This window comes from Rattus norvegicus, chromosome 2, assembly GCF_021556685.1.
Source record: "Rattus norvegicus strain SHRSP/BbbUtx chromosome 2, alternate assembly SHRSP_T2T, whole genome shotgun sequence".
In the NCBI taxonomy this organism is placed as follows: Eukaryota; Metazoa; Chordata; class Mammalia; order Rodentia; family Muridae; genus Rattus; species Rattus norvegicus.
This window is the reverse complement of record NC_141535.1, coordinates 15,754,615-15,778,599: the sequence shown is the minus strand read 5'-3', so window position 1 is coordinate 15,778,599 and position 23,985 is coordinate 15,754,615. Positions and strand designations below refer to the sequence as shown.

At 39.2% G+C, this 23,985-nt stretch overlaps 1 protein-coding gene across 29 annotated transcripts in view; it reads right to left on the bottom strand.

Annotated features, from left to right (window-relative positions):
• Mef2c (myocyte enhancer factor 2C) overlaps positions 1-23,985 on the bottom strand; it is a 162,383-nt gene that overhangs the window by 66,750 nt on the left and 71,648 nt on the right. For all 29 annotated transcript variants that reach the window (XM_087629748.1, XM_087629785.1, XM_087629766.1 and 26 more), the window contains 1 exon segment: positions 7,905-8,108. In XM_087629748.1, the coding sequence (XP_087485874.1) occupies positions 7,905-8,108 (204 nt within the window).

The following is a 23,985-nucleotide window of genomic DNA, read 5'->3' as shown; positions in this document are numbered from 1 at the left end:
TGAGAGAGAAGAGCTGAACCTTCATTCAGTGTCAATGCATATTCGTGTATATGGTTAGTGACTTCACTTACTGATCAATGCTGACTTATTTCAGCTTCTGTAAAATGTGGTTCTACAATCCAGGACAATTCATGTGACAAGAATGACTACATCATCATATAATAGAAGCTAAATATAGACTTTATTAAAATATATACATTAGAACAGAAGCTATAACTCAGGAAGAGATTACTTTTCTAGAAATATCAAAACTTGGTGATGGATTTTCACCACCACCACCACCACCACCACCACCACCACCACCACCACCACCACCACCCACACACACACACACACACACACACACACACACACACACACACACACTATCTATCTATCCATCTATATCTATCTATCTATCTATCTATCTATCTATCTATCTATCTATCTATATATATATATATATAATTGGGTTTCAGAAACTGAAAGAATAACATGGATTTCTTTTCAGTTAGTAGCTATTCCTATAACCTCAGTTTTCCTCTCTGTGAAATGGTCTCCTTGCTATTATAGGGATATGGCATTTGTTTCTAAATAAGGGGAGACTTGCACGTTGTTTTGAAAAATACAGCACACAATTCAGAAACTGAGGAGGTACCATAATTAGCTCCTATATGTACTTTTTGTAGTGTTTTTGTAAGAATAAACAAACACTCATTTACAGATGCTGTTTATAATGCTTCCTCCCTTAGAACAGCAGCCCTGAGTAGCTACTGAGTTTATTTACTGAAACACAGAGATAAGAGATTTAATTGATATGAAGAGGCTTTCAGAATCTAATTAACCTCCCAGTTAGTCATTAACTCTATGACCTTTACAGATAATTGACAGAAAGTTTCTTTTCCTTACTCAGTCCTTCTATGAAGTGGCTGAATTTCAGGGTAACAGAAAGCATGTTGTGAACAGCAATGAGATGTAACTGGATAATGTGGCAAGAAGGTAGCTACTGGGTCAGACATATTGTGTCAAGTAGGTAGCTAGGATCAGAAATCCATAGCGGTTTTGTATCATAATCTGTCCATCTACTCTGTTCTGTGTACATGCACCATTAGTGTAATTATAATTCTTTTAGTGATTGAGCTTCACGGCCTTTTTTGGACTGTTCTAAGGATTCTCATGACCATGAGGATAGTAAAATCAGTTGCACATGCTGCCCTTCTGACTCACCCCAAGAACATTACACTTCCCCAGCAGGTTTGAACTTGGGCCCAGAAACTTCCTTCTCACCTGCTCTAGGAAGCCACTACCAAATGATGGGTCACAGAAGAAGGGGCCTAACTTGATGACCAAATGCCCTGCTTGCCTCAAGTGTGGCTTGCCTGCTGAGTCATAATGGGCGTTAACAATGGTACTTCCTAAAAGAGCCAACTCTTGCTTGGAAGAACTAGTTTCGTCGACTAGCAGTTTAAAGAAATATTACTGGTATTATGCTAAGAATCAATTTTACAATATGGCCCTGACAAGTAAAATTACAAAGAAGCAATAAAACACAGGTAAACTTTCAAACTCCATTTGGGAGACAGCAAGTGGTCACAAAGACCAGCATGAACTAGAAGCATGTCAGGAATACACAGTCCTATGACACACACAGACCCACCACACTGGAATCAGGAACACACAGTCCTATATTATACACAAACCCACCACACTGGAATCAGGAACACAGAGTCCTGTGTTGCACACAAATCCAGCACACTGGAATCAACATTTTAGGTAGTCACTTTCAGGAATATAGTCAACCCTTTGACCCTTTATCCTCAATCCAGGTGAGGGCCCTGAAATGTATTCTTCCCTAGGAATCAATGGACCTTTGCCTAGAAGGCATTTTCTTTTTGCCAGGACTAGAAACAATATTCCTTTTACATTTCCTGTACCTTTTACACTTTAGTATATATCTACATCTATATCTACCTATCTCTTTGTGTATGCACACATATCTGAGTGTACATTTGTGTTCAATGACTGCATGTCTGTGCATAGGGTGTACATGTATGACGTATATGTGAAGGAGAGAAGTATGTCTCGCCTGTTGTTTCCCAAGATCCAACCTGTTTTTGGAACAGGATTTTACACTGGGCTTTGGGGCTGGCTGATTAAAGTGGTTTCGTTAGGCAGAAGCTCCAGGGATCCTAGCTAGTTTTGTACGTCACAGTGTGGGAACGTGCACATGTAGGGACTGATCATGGGTACACATTCTTGCACAGCAGATGGGGCCACCTTCTCAGCCTAAGCTTTGTTTTCTGATGGAACAATGATATTTCTTCACTTCTAGTTTACTTGGAAAGTCACTTTCATTATTAGAGCAGATGAAACTAAAACCAAAAGGAAGTCTTCATACATTATAATTATACTATAATGAGCATCAATAAGTTGATGTATGTTGAGTGCCTACAGTGTCCTATTGTTACATCCTTCAGTCAAATAAAAACTAATTGTGATCAAAAAACCAAACCAAACCAAACAAACAAAAACTCCACAACCTCTCCAGCAACACAATGCATGTACTAGAATATACCATTCAGTTTTTGAGAAGCACCATTATCTTTTATTCTAGCTTTTGACAGGACTGAGAAATGTTCCAAAAACCTCACTTGTGAATTTTGATATAGATTGACTAATATATCTGAGAAAAATGTTCTACCCTTTTACCATATTTTATATGATAGTTTTGAAATTCAAGTAATGAAGAACTTATGTGTCTGTTATCAACAGCTAGCCTGCTGTCTTTGGTTCAAACAGGTTGTAATCATCAAGTCCTATCTGCTACAAAGTGGGCAGATATCACCAAAATAGATCTAGGCTTAGTGTTTTTCTCCCTCTTTGCTTCTAGTTGTTAAGAGACAAAAGATAGGAGGACTTTGGTTTGCTGTGGTTCAATAATGCTCAGTTGAAAAGGTAATAACGAGAACTAGCAATGACTAATCCTGATGAAGTGAGTCCTGGCAAAAGGCTGGGCTTTCAACCGCATGGTCCTTTCCGCTCTTACTTGCTAACGACTCTCTAATGACCCTGTCCATAGTATTGATGCTGTAAAGCACCAGACCTAGGAAGTAAGGGAGAGCACAAGAAACCCAGTTTTACTGCCTTAAGCAATCTAACGTGTACATTTTTCTTGTTCAACAATGATTATTTTGTTAATAAATGAGATGCAAAGCAGATTTTTATGTTTATAAAATATATGCAAATGAAACAAAAGCACCATTTTAGGAAGAAATGGCTTTTAAAATTCGGTGTGTAAAATCCATTGTAGTATAGTTTTGAGAAATATGAATATATCAAAAATTGTAGTCTGACTTATTAGGACACATGCAAATACAATTTACAGGTTTAGTGAAGGTTTTAAAGCTACATAAAAAACACAAGTGAAAATCTGCAAAATCTTTTACAAAATACAGTTTATTTCTTTGTCCTTGGAAAGCTCAACATAGGTTTAAATATTTATGAGATATGCTAATATTTTGTTAATAATTCAAATAATCTATTGAAAACAAGTCTATACCTGACTTAACATAGGGCAGCAGAGGCTTCCCGAGTCATTAGCTATTATGCTTTATGGTAAGTCTGTGGGATATTTCTAATGTAAATCACGGATATTATTTCTTTAAATTTCTTCCTAAAGAGGACTTTTTCAACAGAAATTACTAATCATTAAGTTAGGCACAGGTCCAATGTTGCATCGAAAATATTTAAAATATCGTGGAAGATCTACCACCTCTCCCTGACCAGCTTCAAGATGAAAGACAAAGATTTACTCAGCCCCACAACCCCAGCCACATGATTAGCACCTTTCTATGGCCCAGACCGCTTGCAGGTGTGTTTTAACCAGACAGCGAGGTTACTGATTGTCTGTGGCTACTGGCCTGAGGTAAGAGGTGTGTTTAGTTTTTACTAAGTACTGAGTTCCTAACTTGGGTCTTTTTAAAAAGACATTTATACTTTGTATTTTAAAATCATAGTGCTAGTGAGTTCGCCTCTTCTGAAATGTACCCCCCACATTTCAACCTGAAGAATGAAATCATGATGAGTTAAGGGATTTATCTTGGTGTTACTTCGAGGGAACAATCAGTTAAGACTCTCCCTCTTCACATCAGTTCAGACCAGTGTGGACTCACTGACCTTCTGTGAGAAGCAAGGGTCGAGAGATCCTTCCCTGTTCAGTGAGTAGCCACTCGCCTACGTATAGCCACGGAACACCCAGAATGTGGCTACTGCTGTTGAGGAAATGATTCAGAAATTTCACCATGTGCTATTTCATTTCAATGTGAAGAACCCCATGTGGCTCATGGTTGACACAAAGGAGGTGACAGATCTGGAGAGTGGTTTTTAAAATTAAGTAATTAACTTTGAGACTTTCGTATAGGAGACTGTATTTATATTATGCATCTCCTCTTTTTCCTCGCTCTAACTCATCCTATGTCACCCTCCCCTTTGTAAAATTTATGGCAAATTGTGTGTGTGAGGTGGATATATGTTGGGTCTGGAGCACAGGAAAATGTCAGGGCGAGGCCGACTGAGTTACAAGCAAAAGCAGAATGGACATAAATGACAGGGTCACCTGGCTTGGTGAGCCACCTTCAGAACTAGGAGTTCTTCAGGTACTTTGGTCAGAGTTGCACTTCCCGGATCCCATGGCATGTAGCACACAGCAGGAATTCAACAAATCTTTGTTAGGTGAATGATTGAAGAAACTTAAGTTCAGACACTACTAAACAAGTCAGGAAACGGGCATTTCCTGCTAAGTACCTCTGTGTAAGATAATCCCACGGCACATGCAAAGTGAGTTTATAAATCTGTATTTTATAATTACAGGTTATGTCGGTTTGACTGCAATAGAGTCAAGTGAATAAGTAGTTTTTGCATTTGACACCAGATCTCAAATTCTGTAATACCTCTCTGTAAAGAGGTCCGCTTCTATTTCTTTTGCATTTCTTCAACAAACATTGCACTTGCTGATCTTCGCCGCACTCCCAGAGCACTTAGACTGTGGATAACCTTCCAGTAGCGCTCTGAGGCAACGAAGGTTAAAAGCTATTTTAAGGCCTTGTGAGTCCTAATTTAGGCCTTAACACTTACTGCACTTAATGGGCAAGGAAACATTTTTTATGCAACAGTGGCTTCTAGGTTATCTTGAAACCCAACAGGACTCGGGTGACAGAAAAATTTCAGGTAAATTTTCCCTCTCTTTGTCTCTCTGTTGCACTCACATATTCGGGGGGAGGGGAGGGAGAAAGAGAGAGAGAGAGAGAGAGAGAGAGAGAGAGAGAGAGAGAGAGAGAGAGACTATCTTCTACTGATACATTTGTGACAACAGTGTTTCTTTTACATTTTGTTTCTGTTTACACATAATAGCCCTACTTCTGGCCCAGACTGGATGACCATTGCACAGACTGTCTGAGTGGTGAGTAGCTGTATGTTGGCCAGCTGCTCAGGATACCCACCCCTGGGCTTCATGTTTAGTGGATGTGAAGTGGATATGGAGGAACGTTTAGTCTTGGTCTCTGTTTCCAGGGACCACTTGACCTATACTGCAGAAGCCATGTGCTGTCATGTAGTGAGGTCGAACTGTTAGTGTCCACACCTTCCTTTCAGTAGCATGTGTGGTATTTATGGGCTATTGCTCCTTTGTCTTCCAGTAGTTTCCAAGCCACTTTTTGTAACCATGTTTTACAACTTTAACAGGAATGCCTGCCTGATTCTGCTCAGAAGGCAGGCACCATCTTCCTGGACACTAGCCCTGTAGGATCTGGATCCTTCATTTAACAAAACATTCTTCAGGAACACAGCCAGAGAGAAACTTCCAGAGTTTCTTCTGTTAGGGGACAAGTGGTAGTGGTGACGGGGTAGCTCCTTTATACCACCTGAATTTTAGAGCCCTGGAAGCTAGCACTTGGGTAAATATCTAGTTGTATGCTACAGAGCCAAACAAAATGGACTTTCTTCAAAGGAAGTATTTTAAAGACAATAGCTGTTTTTGTTTCTTTTTAAACAATGGATTACAATTTTAACACATTTACTAAATCTGGCATATTTATATAGTGTATCTAAACAGATATTCAAGCTGCATTATGGTACAATGGAGGAAAAAACCCTATTTGAGCCTATCTGTGAAGCCTTTGTGTGTCTCTGTGCCATTGTAACAGTAGTGCTAATTATCAAGCAAAGACATGGTAATTACACAGAGCTTTCTGCTGAAAGGAGAAATCTCTTTTCAACACCCACGCACCCACCGCGCAGACTTTCCTGTGACCCTATAACTCTACTCTGGCGCGGTCCAGGATTCTGCACTCCAGTTTCTATGTTAGCAATCCTAACATTCTCTCTCTCTCCCCAAGCTTCTCTTCCTGTGAGCAAACTGTTGGTAGAGGGTTAAGGGAGAGAGGCAATGGTCCAAATGGGAAATGTAAAACTAATGACCCTTTATGGAGCATATTACGCTCCTCATTAAACTTACTCAGTTAAATGTATTCCGTTAAATTAAAATAAATAGGATTCAAAATTTCACCCAAGAGTAGCAAACTATCTCCACTTTAAGCTTTCTGTTAGACCTATTCTAGAAGGAACTTCTTCTAACTCCAGATTCTTAGTAGCTATTGTAATTGATACAGCACTACAATGATTTGAAACCTAGTGTGTCTAATTACTTGAGGGAGCAGGTCATATATACACTTACCACTCAAATTTCTTACCTCAAGAACTCTTATTTTAATGCTTCGTATTTTTTAAAGTGGTACATATGAGAGTGATATAAAACCTTTTCTGTTAGAGACTCTGCTTAACAATTTTCTCCATCAACTGTTAGTTCTAAAATGTAGGAATGTTCCAGAGATGATCACCCTGGGCACACCTAGAATGTGTTAGAGTTATTTATTGTATGCACTCAAAATATTGAGTCACAAACTCTAGATTTTTTTCCAGAGAGTTAGAAGCCTAGAGCAATTCATTACTTTAATATATTTATATCAAATATAAGATAGTGGAGAGAGCTTTACTGTGGTTTTTGAATGATTCTTTCTATAAATTATATTGTCACATAAGATTTTTCAGTGTTTTGTGGAGTGTAGAATTGAGACTTGGAATCTCCCTCATGCAGAAGCTATAACACTGATTGTAGTCCTCAGCTCTCCTTATTTTTTGAGATGAGAAACCTTCAGTTGGAGAGAAAGTCATCTTGCCACATACCATGATACCACAAATCTCTAACTCTTGGCCCAGTGTTCATATCACAGCCTTTAAAGAAATCTAACTCTCAAACATGCCTCCATACAAGACTATGAAAATATCATATGAGACGCCAAGTTTGAAGTCACCCTTAAGTCATATCCACCCTCCTCTGCAAAACTCCGCATACGATTCTTCAAGATTATAAACCTTGAAAGCAAAACTTAGAAGTCAACACATTTTTCTAATTCATGTAATACACTTCTACTGTTTCAGATCATATGAAGGACTAACTAGTCCAAGACATCAAGTGAAATGGGAGATTTTAACTCAGTTTGTTTCCTTGGCAGATTTGCTGTTATTGCTGTAGTACCAGTCAAGGTTTTAAGCATATGGCACATGTACACAAAAGCCCTTGGAGCGTCGCAACTAACTAATTCCTTCATGCTTGGTTTTGTACTCATAAAAGTGGAAGCCACTGGTCTGACCCTGGACCTTGAGTTCTAGATCCCATATGGGTGATCACTTTACCACCTTTGACTCCTGTTTTGGGAGGAGTGACCAGAATGTTGCAGTCTTAAGTGAGTAAACATTTCAAGAACAGGTACAGGACTAGGAAAATAGGAGAAGAAGGCATTGGGCCCACAGCACACGGCTCTACAGCACATGGCTCCGTGGAAAGCCCGGCCCACACCGTGCTCGCTCACCTCCACAATGTCCGAGTTTGTCCGGCTCTCGTGCGGCTCGTTGTACTCGGTGTACTTGAGCAGCACCTTGTCCATGTCGGTGCTGGCGTACTGGAACAGCTTGTTGGTGCTGTTGAAGATGATCAGGGCAATCTCACAGTCGCACAGCACGCTCAACTCATAAGCCTTCTTCATCAGTCCGAATTTCCTCTTTGTAAAAGTCACCTGGAGAAAGAACGCGTCTTTTAAAGAAAAAATCTTACTCGTGTGTGGTGAATATTTTCACGCTGCCTTTTTTTTTCCTTTGCAGAACAATGGTGTAGAGCTCCGGGAGCCTTGGGTGCTAACACATTCAAGGGCAAAGCAAATAATCTAAAACTTATTTCTGCCTACAATTTGAAAACGTGTGATTTCTAGCTAGTGGTAGACTGGGAAACTGGAAATGGGAGGTTTAATTCAGGGCATTCAAATGAAGGTGGTGGAAGAAACGGTTTTGCTTCTTTGAAATTTCAAATTCAGCGTCTTCAACTTCAGCATGTTTAACAGTTTTCCCAATTATAAATCTAGAGTTTGACTGGCTTTTTAATCATTTGAAGACTGTCCATGAACCTGATATTTTATATCTGTGTTAAAACAACACACACATAAAACTGGTTACTCTTGTGCCACTTAATTAACAATTCTTGGAGGCAACTCTCAGGCAGTGTGCTCTCTCTCTAGAAACCTAGCTGGGCATTGGGAAGCACTGTTAGGATTTTGGTTTCCGTCTCCTCCCTCAGGTCAGTAACTGTTATCTTTGACCTTTTTCCTTCTACTCCAATCTATGACCAAGTCTCCATAATCCCTTCTCTACAACTATTTGTCAAGTTCACACTTGTCTATTTCCCAGGCAGCCCAATCATTCATATCCTTATCATGTCACCACGGACAGCCTAGCAGTTTCCTGGCCTGGATGCTCTCCCGGCCTCCGATTATTGCCTCCTCGATTCATCTTATTCTGCGAATCCCCACTCTGCACTCTTTTCTTTCAGTAACTGCCCCCTATGGCTCGGCTCCCGCTTCCTGTTCTGCACGGTCCAGTCAATACACATATCCCACTCTTGCAATGACAGCATCATTTAAATGTTAGCTTGTTCTTCTGGCCTATCCACCCAGCAGCGTGAACATCATTAACTACAAGCCCATAAATGGTCTTGTGTTTCCAAGCAGGCATTGTGTAGTGCATCATTCCCAGAAAAGACTTCCAAGACGTGTCCTATTGTTTCACAGATTGGTAGCAAGGCAGTCTGGTGTATGCAAGGCTCAGAAACCCTTTAAGCTACAATGGCTTCCCCAATTAATGGCTAGCCGTGTCATGTGGTGATTTATTTATTTTAAGAAAGACATATAAATTTTTGAGGCTCATACCTTGGGAGTCTGACTGGTTTATTCAGCATACATTTTCTTTAAACACAATGGGTCTTGCACAGGTCAGCTTGCTTTTTACTGACACTTAATTGTAACTGGATTCCCGGTTTTTCTTTGATTCCAGAAAGCCATTGAATGATCTCCAGTGACTACAGAAAGTGCCAGTGCCTAGCTCCAGGGTCCACTCTAACCTTTATCTGCATTGCCCAGCTTGTCATAAGCTCGGCTGCCCTACAACTGAGAACTAATACAATCTGTGTCTTGGTATCATAAACAGTCTCCAAACTGTTTGAGAATATTGCTCCTCCTGGTGAAAGGACAAGGATGAGCTAGCTATTGGCACTAGCTGACTCTCCCCTCAGAGTACAAAGCCCGTTACTACAGCCCACACTAACCCACACAATCTCTATTTCCATGTTATTTACACTTTAGCTTGGACAATTTTGCTTCACAGTAGACCTCACTGCCTTATTGTTGTTGTTGCTGCTGCTGTTGTTGTTGTGGGTCTTTAATTTTTTTCTAAAGTGCTTCTGATAAAATAAATTAGCATTTTATTTTCCTATCTGGTCATCATATGACTTCAGGAACTTTTATTCCGGTTCATTCGGATGAGTTATGACCGATTCTAAGGATGGGCTGCAGACTTTCTTATTAGAACAGATAAATAACTATATCATTAATTATAGTGAACTATTCACGGTACAATTTTAAACTTTCTTTGAGATGCAATTTAAACATGAATCTAACTGCAGACTTGTCTTACTTAGTGAAATAGACTAAAATGTATTAAATGCAGAAACTGATATAAAATAGCCTCACATAGACGGAAGCACTTTTAATCAGATTTCAGGACCACAAACTGTAGGTGTATGTCTCAATGCAGTATGGTTTCTGTGGTACTCGAGCCTCAGAATCTAGCACATTTTGACAGTCATCATTAAGTATAGGTAGGACTGCAATATCTCTAAAACTACTATTTCTGTTTACTCTTAGATGCTCTCCAACTTTTGTGTAACCAAACAGGTTGCTGGAAAATGCATGCTTGCTTAATAATGCCTGCCAAAAAAGTCAGTGCAGATAGCTTCTTTTCATTAAAACTGCATCTGAAATGATGACTGTATTAACACCGTTAAGAAAATACCTTCAAAACCTCCTCTTAATTGCTCTAAATTTAATTCAGTATTATGTTCATATTCTTCATGCATACTGAAAATGTATTTTATAATGCTTTTTATCATTGTTCATGGTTAGATAAAATTGTTTTTAGGCATTAAGCTTTCCAAAGAGATCGGAGATATTACTCTTCATTTAAAATATGCCACTCAATGACAAAGATTGCAATTCAGAGCTCTTATGCTTAAATATAATAATGTATTGTAATGATTACATTTTTCATAACCTGACAATAGTGTGTAATGGGGACAAGTCCATACTTCTATTTCAATAGCATATTTTGAACCTTAGGTGATACAGAACACTGCTTTTACTGCAGTTGAGTAAAGGATGTTCTTTCCGAGGGTTTACTTCAGTCGAGAGAAGAATAAAGCCAGTATTATTTGAGTGGGCGCTGTAATCCCACACCTAATTTTCAGAATTAAAGAGGTTTGCTAAATACATTTGCATTGAAAGAAGAAATACACTGTAAGTACTGACCCTTTTATATTCCCTTTGGCGCTACCCATAGTCCTTCATTCAATGATGATGATGTATGAAAGTATTTCAACATTAGGTTTAATCATAACCCTAAATTTTAAGTCCTAGAAAATGTACATATATCACATATTTTATGACAACCCTATTACAGAGAGATGAGAAATTGAAGTTGGAATCTAAAATGAAAAAGAGTCATATTTGCTGAACACAACTTTATATAATCCAATTGCAAAGAAATGAATGAAAGTCTTGAGAGAGTTTTCCCTGAAGACTTTCTACAATCCAGCGATGTGAGGTGCAATATCTCCTGAGTATTCTTTCTCATGTTACTCAGTTGTGCTGGACACTATTGAGACCATTACGTAGAATAATGTTTCTTTAGTTCATGTTACTTCACTGTAGCTGTGAAGAAAGTCAGCAAATGCTTAACAGAACCTTCTTTCTTAAGAACAGCAACCAGTATTTGAGGAATAAATTTCTTCCCCCCACCATGCCTAATAATTTGGAGTGGCATTATTATTTAATTGTTGTAATTTAGCTTTTGTCTTCAGACCAACACGGAAAAAGACTGAAAAAGAAAAATGCTAGACGTTAACTCAATTGAAGTGATTGTGAACTAAAGTTGACTTCCCTGGAATTACTTCTTACATTCTAGTTGGTCAGCACTGCTTATGGTGTGAAGATCTTTCCCTTTCTTTATGGACACTAGCAGCCGATCACCAGGTAAGGCTTAGTTTAATCATAACTTCCAAGATGTTTTCATGGTGATACTCAGAAATCAGTCCCTCCTCATTTTAGCTTTCGGTATGGTTTTATTGACTGACGGATGAGACATGGTCTCTCTATGTATCCCATGTTGGTACTGGGCCCTCTTTCTCAGCCTCTCAGTTGTTGGGATTACAAGTGCGTGTATCACCACACACTGGTCCTCCAATAACTTGTATAAGCCTTTATTTCCTACTCTTATGTCACAGAGTCTGTCTTTCTTGCTGCTTTTTAATTCTGTAAGATCCCAAATCAGCCTTCACCCAACTAACTTGTGGGTGCAGTATGACTAGTTGTTGAATATAGATTACAGAATAAAAATACTCTATTTAAAAAACGTTGACCTTCTCAGTATACTTTTCTGTTAAATTAAATGAAAGTAGAGACTTTCTTTACTTGCCTTTTGATAATTTAAGCTTTTATACTGTGGAAAGCAGAGAATCTCCAGGACAGTGTGTGTGTGTGTGTGTGTGTGTGTGTGTGTGTGTGTGTGCGCTCCAGACTTCAAGAAAAGTTCAATGAAAAGTATTTTTGAATCTGTGCCTGGATGATGCATCATGAGGGGTGGAGAAGTGTGAAGATAGAAGTTTATTTTTATAGTTTCAGACACACAGGGAGAAAAAAGAGGATCGAAAGATGGGGTAGAGGGAGGTGACTCAGTTCATAAATTGCCCACTGCTCAAACATAAGAACCTAAGTTTGGGTCCCCAGCACAGCACCCACTTAAAGGCAGATGTGGTACTCATTTATGACCAGGGCTAGGGATTGAGGATAAAGTCAAGTAGATCCCTGGAGCTTACTGTCCAGACAACCTTACTAATCACTGAGTTACAGGTTCAGAGAGAGATGCTGCCTTAAGAAAATGAAGTGGAGAGGGACATAGGAAGACAAAGAAAAAAGACCTAGAGCCTCCTTGTGCATGAACACATGTACCCACATGCATGCATATACATATACATACAAACACACATTTCCCCATACATAGAGGAAGCTCAGTGTTTCGGATGACTGCGTTTGTCAACCAAATGTTCTTTGCACCTTTTGATGAGTTCTGACTTTTTTTTAAAAGAAGGAATTTCATCCCTTAAAAATTTATTTATTTATTTATTTATTTATTGATTGATTGATTAATTGATTGATTGCATATGGATACACTGAGGTCTGAAGCTTCAGGCACATATGCTGAGGCATGTGTAGTATGTATGATTCTAGAATGTATTCTAGTGTATGACAAATATCATCCATGGAAGAAAAGGAAACATGATAGTGAGAGAGAAGAATGGAGTTCACCCTACTGCCCTTATTCTGGAACTTGATCTACAGCTGGATGTTGAGGTCAACAGAACATGTTTCTAAGGTAATAAAGAACTTGGCCTACAAGTCTCTCTCCAGTTTTTACACCTTCACCCTCTATGCATAGATGGTATTGACTTTTAGATAGGGAAGAATATGATTCATTAGTAATAAAGCTCAAATCAATTATCTTCTCCTACAGTTTTACACTATACATACATACATACCTACATACATACACACATACAGATATACAATATCTTATGATTTAGTAATTCAACTTCATCACTTCATCACAATTATCACCTATAAATTCCATATACTGAGAAGTAAACCATCACTGTGATTTTGTGGTTAGGGCCCATCCACTTGTGTTAACACTACCCACATACGGTTAGGTAAACTGCATCACAGCTTTCCTTGAAAGCTGGAACCCTCTTCTATTCATCATTGTAATTTAAAGTTCAAAAATAATAACTGGTAGTATTATTAATATAATAATATTGCCTGAATGGACAGATGAATGAAGAAATTGTTCATGTTCTCTTTATAAAGTGGAGGTTTCAAAAAAAATTATTATATATGCTCACACTAAGTTAAAAGAAATCTACCACCGACAGGGGACATGTTCACATATTGAATCTGTGCTTTTGTCATTTTGACTGATAGTGAAAATACACACTCCACGAGGTTGAGCTGAAGAGAAAAACTGAATGGTGTCATAACCTGTTTGAGTTTGCTGATAAAATTAGAAAATATTGTTTATTTGTCTGCTTTAGGCAGAAACAATGGCTTTGGTAAGTTTTTTAGGATAGCCAAAGGCTGTCTATTAAGCTGTTTCATGATACCTACTAGTAACTCTACAGGCTGTAATGGGTAGCCTCTCACCCCCCTTTCCCAGATAAAGACTATACATAAGAGGTTATGTAAAGCTATACAACTAGTCCCTAGATGAACCAGAAATAATTCCCTTTTCACACACAATGCATGCCTTCTCTCTTGTAACTGTCCCCTGAGCAGAAGCTCAGGCACGGGCCAGTGTCAGCTGAGGTGTACATGTACTGTTAGTTATTTTTATTTATTTGCTTTTGTAGACATATCACACTCTCCTAAGAACAGCGCCCTAAGGGAGAGCATTGATTTATGTAAAGGTGGCTTCTTAGGTTAAAGTAAATAAAATAATGCTACCAAGATTCAATCGAGAGTCAGTGGTTTCTACTGCCACCAACAAACCAGTGATGTTTTTGTGTGGTTCTGTAGCCCCGGCTGCCCTTAGACACTCAAGCCATTCCCACGAAAGCTAGTGGGAACCACACACAAGCATGAGTAGGCACACACTACATCTATATTTATAGATGTTTCAGTTTCCCAAAATGGGAAGTACTTTGGCTGGCAGCAGACACAGGTCTCCTCACAGCTAGAATAAAAATAATGGAACTCCAATTTCCACATAGACATTGCTACATAGGCAGTTTAAACACCAAGTTTTAAAATCCGAGGCCAGGCCCTGTGTAGTTCCTTTCATGGCAGGGAAATTAGTTTGGCTTACTGGGTCATGAAAAGGGTATTTTGGAATCTGTTTCCATCCATTCCCTTTCTCCACATTCTTTACATTCCTAGCCACCCCTGAAGAACCTACCTCTCTGTATGAACAATGGGGATCCTTGCTACCTACAGGGAAGAATTCTAAAGAAATGAAAGTGATGAACCTTTCAAACAGTAGCTACTACACCAGTAAGAACAGGGAGGCTGAAACCTTGAAGATTTCTGACTACCTCTGAGGGAACCCACATTAGTTTTTTTTAGAGTCTGAAATCACTGTATTTGAGGCCTAATTTTAATGAATTGTTTTTGTATTTAATGAATGGAGTGATTCTTAACCTACTTACCCTCCCCCATCCTATTTTTCTTCCTCCTGCTCCTCTCCCTCTTTTCTCTCTTCCTCTCCTCTCTTTACCTCCCTTCCCTCTCCCTTCCTCCCTCTTTCTCCATCCCTATCACTCCCTCTCTCTCCCTCTTTCTTTCCCTTTCTCTCTTCCTCCCTCTCTCTATTCCTTTCTTTTGGTCTCTCTGTCTTTCTGTCTCTCTGTCTCTGTCTCTCTCTCTTTCTCTCTGTCTCTCTTTCTTTTTTCTTTCTGTTTGTCTTCTATTTTTCCAGAACTGGCAGAAAAAAAAGTTTCTGTAGATGCTTAAGCATTCTGTGTCTGAGTAACTTGACCTAAAGCCATAGTTTAACAATAAAGTAATTGTCATTTCTTTTAAACTATGTTGAAACTTATACACTCAACTAACTCTATTTTCAATGTTCTTCCATTCTCTCACCTAGAATTACTAATATAACGTCTTTATGTGAAAGCATCTTAAACCCTCTCCTCTTCCCTCTCTGCTACCAAGATGATCTCCAGTCTTTTAAGTTAAGGGAGGTGACTGAGTAAGGAGTGAAAGGAGGAGCAGCTCCTGGAGACAATGTGCTCTGTAATAATCCATGAGCCACTGGGTCTTCCCATGTGTTTAACCGGTTAGGGATGGAGTCAAGAGTCTGTAACGACAATCTCTAATTGTAAAAAGGGAAATGGCCTTCTAAATGCTCCAGGATGCCTCCCTTGTTCCTGTCAGTAAGTAAAGGCACAACTGTTCTGAGGATTCCTCTTCAGTTTTATTTTGTTTAATTCAGTCTGTCATTAGAAAGGCTAGGAGCTCTAGGCCTGATGATTACTCTCAGCGGGAGGAGGCTGCCACGACAGACTTGTGTTCTAGACAAGCACTCCTTTATACAATGAAGGGGCCTGCCATCCTAAATGAAAGGCTCTTTAAAGAGCAGTGAGGGGCTCTTTTAAGCAGACTGCTACCATGTGCTTGTAACCCTCCAGCACAACTTGCGACCAAGAGACAGCAGTGTGTGCTGTTGCAAAGGAAACCATTGTCCTCCTTAGCCTCCAGCAAACTGGGCTGTGTTTCAGCGAAATGCAGTAGCACTTCCACAGGATGTGTAAGCAGTGGTCCCTAACTGTCTCTACACAATAAACTGATTAAAATGAGGGCCTCAGGGAAAAGAACTCTATGAGCCCCTTACCCTAAGTCAACATACACGATTCCTAAATACAAATTTAAATCTTGCACGTTGCATGGTATTTTGAGGGTGGATAATAAATATGAGATTGGATACCAAACAAAGGAGTGTCCGTTGAAGAGTTTGGGCTTTAAAAGTTGTTTCTGTGGATTTCTGATACAGTGGATTATGTGAGGACAGGGCAGGGGCCAGTATCAGTCATTGAGTTTGTCTGAGTTTAAGAGTGGGCCTTGCAAATTCTGGTAATGCTTTATATTCTAAAGGAGAATTCTATCCTTAATGTTTTAAACTTGGTTGTATGGGCTGTTCAGGTCTGATTGGTCTCTTAAAAAGCTCACTTCTCTTGTAAGTACAATCTCTAGAGTGGTTACAGGTTGCACTTCAGCTACTAAAGATACCAATTTCATGTGGAAAAGAATCAGATAAGACAGATTACTATCCGGAGGGCCAAAGCCTGTTTACTAGTTCAACACAGTCAAAATATACCTAAGTTAAAGGTCAAAGAATCCTACATTCCCTGCTGAGCTAACTCAGGAAACACATTTGTCTACGCTTTCCTGTCATAACAGGAAGAGAGTAACTTCTTCCTTCCCACAGTGGCTTCAGTTTTACCTCCCAACTCCAATATTTTCTCCCTCAGGGCCTTCCAAATCAATCCTTGCAAGACAGAAGGCAGGAGGCTGCCTCAGCTGTAGTTTCCAAACAGTTACATTTGTTGAAATGTTATTTAAATGTTAGTGATTTCTTAAGCTAAACTGTTCCAATTTGAAATTAAGAGTCGAATTTCCAAACATCTAAATTGGTTTCTCTTATTCCCATTAATGGTCTAACATATTTCAAGAGAAACACATACGCACTGCGGATGGGGAATTCTTAATCCTCTGTTTAATTACGTTATTTATTTGAAGTTTTAGTCTTGCTATCATTTTTGGAAAAATATAGCTTCCAAGTGTTTTTCAAAAAGTACAGTGGGTCATAAACTTTAGAATAATGCTTTCACCGTGACTTTGAAATTATTCCATTTTAAATGAATAGCATACTGCTAAAGGGAGTTTTGACTGCAAAGGGCATGGTTTTGAAAACATTTGCCAGTGTTTCTTTTAATTCAGAGTATGGGAAACGCTCTTACTTTACGTCGTATACTTGTACTGTTCATATCTAACTGTCGGTCCTCAGGAAAGCTACCTCACATTTGATGTGTGCTTGTACACTTGAGGGGAGAAATGTTGGGAGCATGTGTTCACAGAGACAAATAGGGCATTTTCTGTCAGCTTTCTTCAAAAAAAAATGTTGAAAGTTTTGAGGTATAGGAAAATATCCTTTCAACTTTGAGGTTGTTTATCTCTGAATAGAAATTATGTCAGAATCATAAATTAGGACAGATGTGGGCTAACCTAAGAAAGCAACCTAAACATGTAGAAAAAGCACTTATTCCTTAGATCAAAGAATCTTAACCTCTCTTAGATTTCCTATCAGAGGAAACCTAATGAATGTGCTTAAGAGTTGGGGCAATACTTTTCTGACTGCAGGGAGCAGATCTAGCTGAATGTATAAAGCACACCCATATGGGATGGATATGTGGATGCTGCATGTTAACTCCATGATTCGGAAACCACTTGTCAATGATTTCTTAATTACTAAAACAAAGGAACTAACCTGGCATCCTTTTAATCACACGTGAGCACCCTCACAACTCCTTCTTACTTTTGCTCTTTATTAAGAAGTTTCCAAATATCACAAACAACATTTCCCTGCTTCGGGTTTTCCTTGCTAGTCTCTCCAAGAATAAATAATTTACTGTTTCCATCATGATTTTAAGGTTAGTTAGTAAAGAATGGGGATGCATAGGGGGAACTCTCCATTAGATATTCCCAGTATGCATCAGTGTAGCTTTGAATCATCTCTGAGCAATATGTTTCTTAATAACACCAGGATGCTCCCATATTTCATTCATATAAAATGACCTGAACGTAACTTTTATACAAGTTCAGGGGAAATTAAATCTCTTAAAATATGTTATTAAGGAAAAAAGTAAAATGACCAACATTATGAGGTAATATACAAACTCACTTGGAGACAGACAAATCAGCTTTTCTTCTTCTTCTTCTTTTTTTTTTTTCATTGAACATGCTATTCACAAGGTCTGCAGCAGGGAGGGTCAAGATTCCTCCATCAAGGAAGGGTAGTTCAGTGGTACCGTCTCAGCTAAAACTGGCAAGTATGGAGATGCTGTTTCTGTCGATGCGGAAGGAAGTGCCTTGACAATGGGACTACAGAACTCTGCTCTCCATAGCGGACGACAGAATTCGCCAAGAGCCTATTTTGTCAAAGCAAGTAGTTTGCAGTTCTCAAGTATCTAGTTTTCTACAGTTGAAGACTGAATTGGTCACAACTTCATCAAACTTTATTTAAGTAATTAGATATAAGCTTAGACTTGTAACCAGCCCTTTTAATTTGTTCAAATTCTGGGTACCATCTTGACAGGAAGTTGCACTTAAAAATACCTGTGAAACTAGAGCCAAAATGTAAAGAGGTGAGTATAGGCAAATGTAGAGAAAAGAAAGCCTGTTTTTTGAGTCATTTGAGGGAATTGCAATATTTTTTTATTCTTTAATGCAGCACAAAATATACCTGATTTAGCTGATAAAAATGTCACTACGTACAAACTATTTGGGATAACATCTACACTGAACACACTGCCATGGGCCTTCCCTTAGCTGTTGCATGCAAAGAAACATCTAGAAGCCCAGAAAGAGGGAATGATAGAAAATTTAATTGCAATGAACTCTGAATTATTTTAATTTTAGGAGGATTCTCTTGACTTACTAAACGGGGAATGTTAATGATTGTCCTAATTTGTGTTCAAGTTATTGAACTGATAAGTGCATAGCATTTTCTTTGCTGGTAAAAGCAAATGGCCAGATCTGAAGGAAGAAAGGAGAACTACAGGCGAGTGTGTGTGTGTGTGTGTGTGTGTGTGTGTGTGTATGTGCATGTGTGAGTGTGTGCCTGTGTGTGTGTATGTGTGAGTGTGTATGTGTGTATGTGTGTGTGCCTGTGTGTGTGTGTATGTGTGAGTGTGTGCCTGTGTGTGTGTATGTGTGAGTGTGTATGTGTGTGTGTGAGTGTACGTGTGTGTATGTGTATGTGTGTATGTGTATGTGAGTGTGTATGTGTGTATGCGTGTATGTATGTGTGTATGCCTGTTTATGTGCATGTGTGAGTGTGTATCTCTGTGTGTGTGAGTGTGTGTGTGTGTGTGTATGCCTGTGTGTATGTGTGTGTATGTGCATGTGTGAGTGTGTGCCTGTGTGTGTGTATGTGTGAGTGTGTATGTGTGTATGTGTGTGTGTGAGTGTACGTGTGTGTATGTGTATGTGTGTATGTGTATGTGAGTGTGTATGTGTGTATGCGTGTATGTATGTGTGTATGCCTGTTTATGTGCATGTGTGAGTGTGTATCTCTGTGTGTGTGAGTGTGTGTGTGTGTGTGTGTGTGTGTGTGTGTGTGTGAGTGAAGGTATAGGTTTAGAACTGGGTATATGTGCTGTTTTAGGCCCTAGATCCTAAATGTACTATCTGTAAATACATCTCACTTGTAGTTATTCATTTATTTAGATTTTTTGTAACAAGTTGCATGAATATATTGGAATTTAATTATGTTAGCCATTTCAAAATAGGGAAGATGAAGAATTCAGTATAAACATCTGAACAAATAGGTTTAGGATTGCTTAGTACTCTGAATACACACACACACAAATACATTATGAATATAATATATATAATAATAACCATATATTGTTTTTCCTGATGGAACAGGCTTCTAATATTTTGTTTATAAAAATGAATCATGTAATAAACTAATTAAAAGTCCAATTGTCTCAAGCACTAACAGAAGAATGTGTAACATATGAAAGAGGCCAAGGCTCTATGGATTGCCTAATCATTAAGGGTCAAGGGGAAACAAGAAAACAAGAAGATAGAGATTGGAGATTGACATAATAGTTATCATGAGCTTGGAGGTAGAAGAACTAAAGTGGCGGAAGGTATTTTAAAAAGAATTTGGTCAGTCCCCCACATTTGAAAGTCATCCCACCTGTACAGGATCTTGGACACTATTGCCACCTGGCCTTGCTGTAAGGCATGCATTACACAGGACTTGAATGCTCTTCCGTCCCTGTTCCAGGGCCACCCTCTCTACAGCAATACTGTTCTGGGTGATCCTCTAGCTGGTTCTCAGCAAGGGAGCTTCTTTGTGTTCCTGCTCTACTCTGCCACACCCCCTCCTGACAGTCTTTTATGGTAGAACTCCTCAGAGTAAAAGCCAAGGGACTTTTGATAGAAATCACGGTGACGCTAAGAAACAAGGGCTCAAAGAGTGTGGCTCGAGGTGGGAGAAGTCGATTTGTGCATTCTTTGAGCGCTTATATCCTGGCCACTTCATACCTTAGCACTGCAATGTGGGGGTGACTGTTTTCAATTTTCACTCTGCCAAGGAGGTTCAGAGAGGCTAAATAATTTGCTGAAGATTTATCCTATTTTTTGGAGTGTAATGTACTATAGTGTCTATTAAACCCAGGTAACTGGACAGTAATATTACTACATATAGAGCTGGAACTAGAAACAGGTTTGTATATTTCTAAAAAGCGAACTCTTATCCATTATGTCCTTTTTATTTATTTATTTTTCCACAGCTGTCTGTACTGGAGGATCTTTGTTTATTTTTCTGGGTGGGGAATAGTGAAACTGAGGCAGACAGGATGTGCAGATGGCTCCAGGCTCCACAGTCATTCAGAGCAGCATCCGGGCACTGAGGCACGGTCCTCACTTGAAGCTGAGCTGTCCTTCTCTCGCCTCCCCCTCCCCTGTGGCCCTGGAGTTTTCAGAGAGCCTGAGAGGGGTAAGCAGGCCTGAGCTGGTGAGATCTGGGGCGGGCTGCTGGACAAGCTGCATTTCGGTTCTTGCCATTATCTAGTATCTCTTATGGGATCCAGTAATTTGACTGGGAAAGGAGAGGAAGTAAACGCTTGGTCTTTTAGCCACTAAGTTATGCTAGATGCAGCGCAGCATCATTGAAAGATGATGTTTTTGTTTTGAAAAAGGAGAAATCTGAGACTAGATCTTTGGCATTTTCTGCTCTTTGCTATAGAGTCTTGAGCAGTTGTTAGAAGCCGAAGCACACACTCTAAGCCTTTTAGGAGGTTGCTAGTACACTATGGAATCCTTTGTAACGCTGAAGTAACATGTCAGGCTCAAGTCCTATTGCGTGGGATCCGAATCCTCAGCCAAGCTTTTATCTAGCTCAAGCCTTAGAAATTATGTTTCCTCTAGAATGCTGTAGATCCCATATTTGTGGAGAGGCCATTCTGCAAGCTTGCGTGGTGAATACAGCACCCCCTGGCTGTTCTTTCATAGTGTTTTAATAGTTTCATTCTCAGACCATAAATGACATTTTTTTGTTGTTGTTCTTTATTTCCATGGTTCATGTCTATTTCAGTCCACCAGAGGTCTATAAACTGTGGTCCACTAGACAATTGAAACTCATGTCTGTCTTGTCAGTAAAGCAGTCTTACTGAATATGGACACAGATACATTGTCTCTGGCTGCACTCGGAGTGAGAGCCCCTAGGAAGAGGGAGCTCCGTGGCTGGGTCAGAGACAGCACAGCACATAATGCAAACAGAATTCGCTACCTGGTTGTTTACAGAAGAACACTTTGCTCATCCAGGAATGAGACAGCTATTCACTAGTAAGTGCTTTCTTTGGGGCAGGGTGCAGTCAAATAATACTTGTTGATTTAATAAATAAATAACCTCCAGCTATAAAATAGAATCCTATTTTAAGGACTAAATGGAATAATTTACATGCCATCATTGGGAAATAGTTGGTAATGACTTTCATCAAGCTGTCTGAGTGTGTCTGTAAGATAAATTGGCAATTCATGAGTTTGTTGTACATATTAACTTATACTTAATGAAGGCTAAAGAAATTTGGCTTTATAAAATTAGAAACTGAAAAAATGTAAAGTAAAACGAGATGCGAATTTTTATTCTTGTCACACTGTTGTATGTTTCTAACTTAGGGCTTTAACCATTGTCTCCTTGTTACATAGGAGACAATGAAGGTAGAACTCAGCACAAACCACCATTCTGCCTTCTCCTTGTGTATCTTTCTGAAACACAATGGATTAGTAAGTTCTGTGGTATTTTAGGGCTCACTTTGGGTTAGCATTTCTTTTTCTGCACAAGCCCACATTATTCTGTATGTGGCCACATACACATGCAAAGGCAGGAAAAACCGTGCTCCCTGCTTTCAAGAAGAAACAGCAGTGGACCTCTGTGAGAGGTCCTACTAGGCCACCTCAACAGAACAGCAGCTTCAGAAAGAGCAGACATGCTTCTTTTCAACATGTGAACACATAATTTAAAGGATGCCCAGGTTAACAGCTCCTCCATACACTCGCTGGGTTTGATTATCAGAAGTGACCTATATACTCCATGTTCTAGGGGTTTTTGGGACCATTCGCACAGAAGATAAGAGAGCAAGACAAACACTGTCATAAATGACAGCTCTTTCAAACTGTCAATAGTCATCTTAGACAACCACTGAAACAGAGCTTAAGCCCCGGCAAGATTGTTGTTACTAATTTTCTTCAATGGTATTGAGTTAAAAGGTCTATTGTTCACACAGACTGAGGAAAATAATAAATTGCCTCTAGATCCTATATAATAAAATGAAGGAAATAATCCTTGGTACTTTTTAAAAGGTGAAAATAAGCTGAATTTAAATACTTTTTCCACTTCTTAAAATTATGGTAACTTTTCATATAGAGAAGAGTGTCTACAAGCATAGATCAAGACAACTGCATGCAAACATTTAAACTTGCTCTGTCAGGAGTTCAATGAGACAACTCTTATATTTCTAGATGCTTCGTTTCCTTAAAAAGCAATAGTCCACACAATCCAACCCCCAAAATTTTTCTTCTGTCTTTATTAGTAAAATAGATATAATGAATCTCATGAAGCTAAAAAATAGATCTTATTATTAATAAATTACAAACATTAATTCATGTATTTTTTACCCTAACAGATTGTGTTTCAAATAACAAGGCCCCCACAGGCAATGGTATGTTAAGTTCAGTATTTCAGTCTTAATTTCAGATATCAGATTTAAATGAATGAAAATAGTGGAATCCCTCGTGAATCTTATATTTTTTCATCATTTAACCCAAAATTAAGGTCAAAGCAATTCAAGTCCTGTGGACCTTAGAAGATGCGCTCCTTTCTGAAAACATATAATCTTAAAAAATCAAAACAAACAAACAAACACAGGCAAATCTTCTTAGTTCTTAGAAGCTCCACAGGCTTTTGTAAAAAACCATCAATAAACATGATGAAATAAATAATTGATTGCTCTTCATCCTGATTTCTGAGTGTAAAAACATTGTGTTTAAATGGAATCTCTTTCCATGTCACAGAAGGGCAAATGGGCCAAATAGGAGGTGACTGCCTTCATTTTGGAGACTTAGAGTGTGGGGAGCCAATCCCAAGGCGAGGTTTAATATTCTGGACCATAAATGTTGTGGTGGTGGTGGTGGTGGTGGTGGTGGTGGTGGTGGTGGTGGTGGTGGTGTGTGTGTGTGTGTGTGTGTGTGTGTGTGTGTCTGTCTGTCTGTCTGTCCTCTCCTTGGGCGAGGAACAGGTTCCATAGTCTGTGTGCTACTGAGTGTGTGCAGGTAGACTGAGTCCTCTCAACAATTGTCACCTGATATTCAATGGAAGGATGTGCTAAACCTCCTAGCCACCCTCCCGTGGCCCAGCTACTCTTCCTAGAATAAGGACAGTGACTAAGAATGAAGGCACTCGTGATACACAGGCCCACATGCAGGACTAAACATTTGATATTTGAAGTCTTCA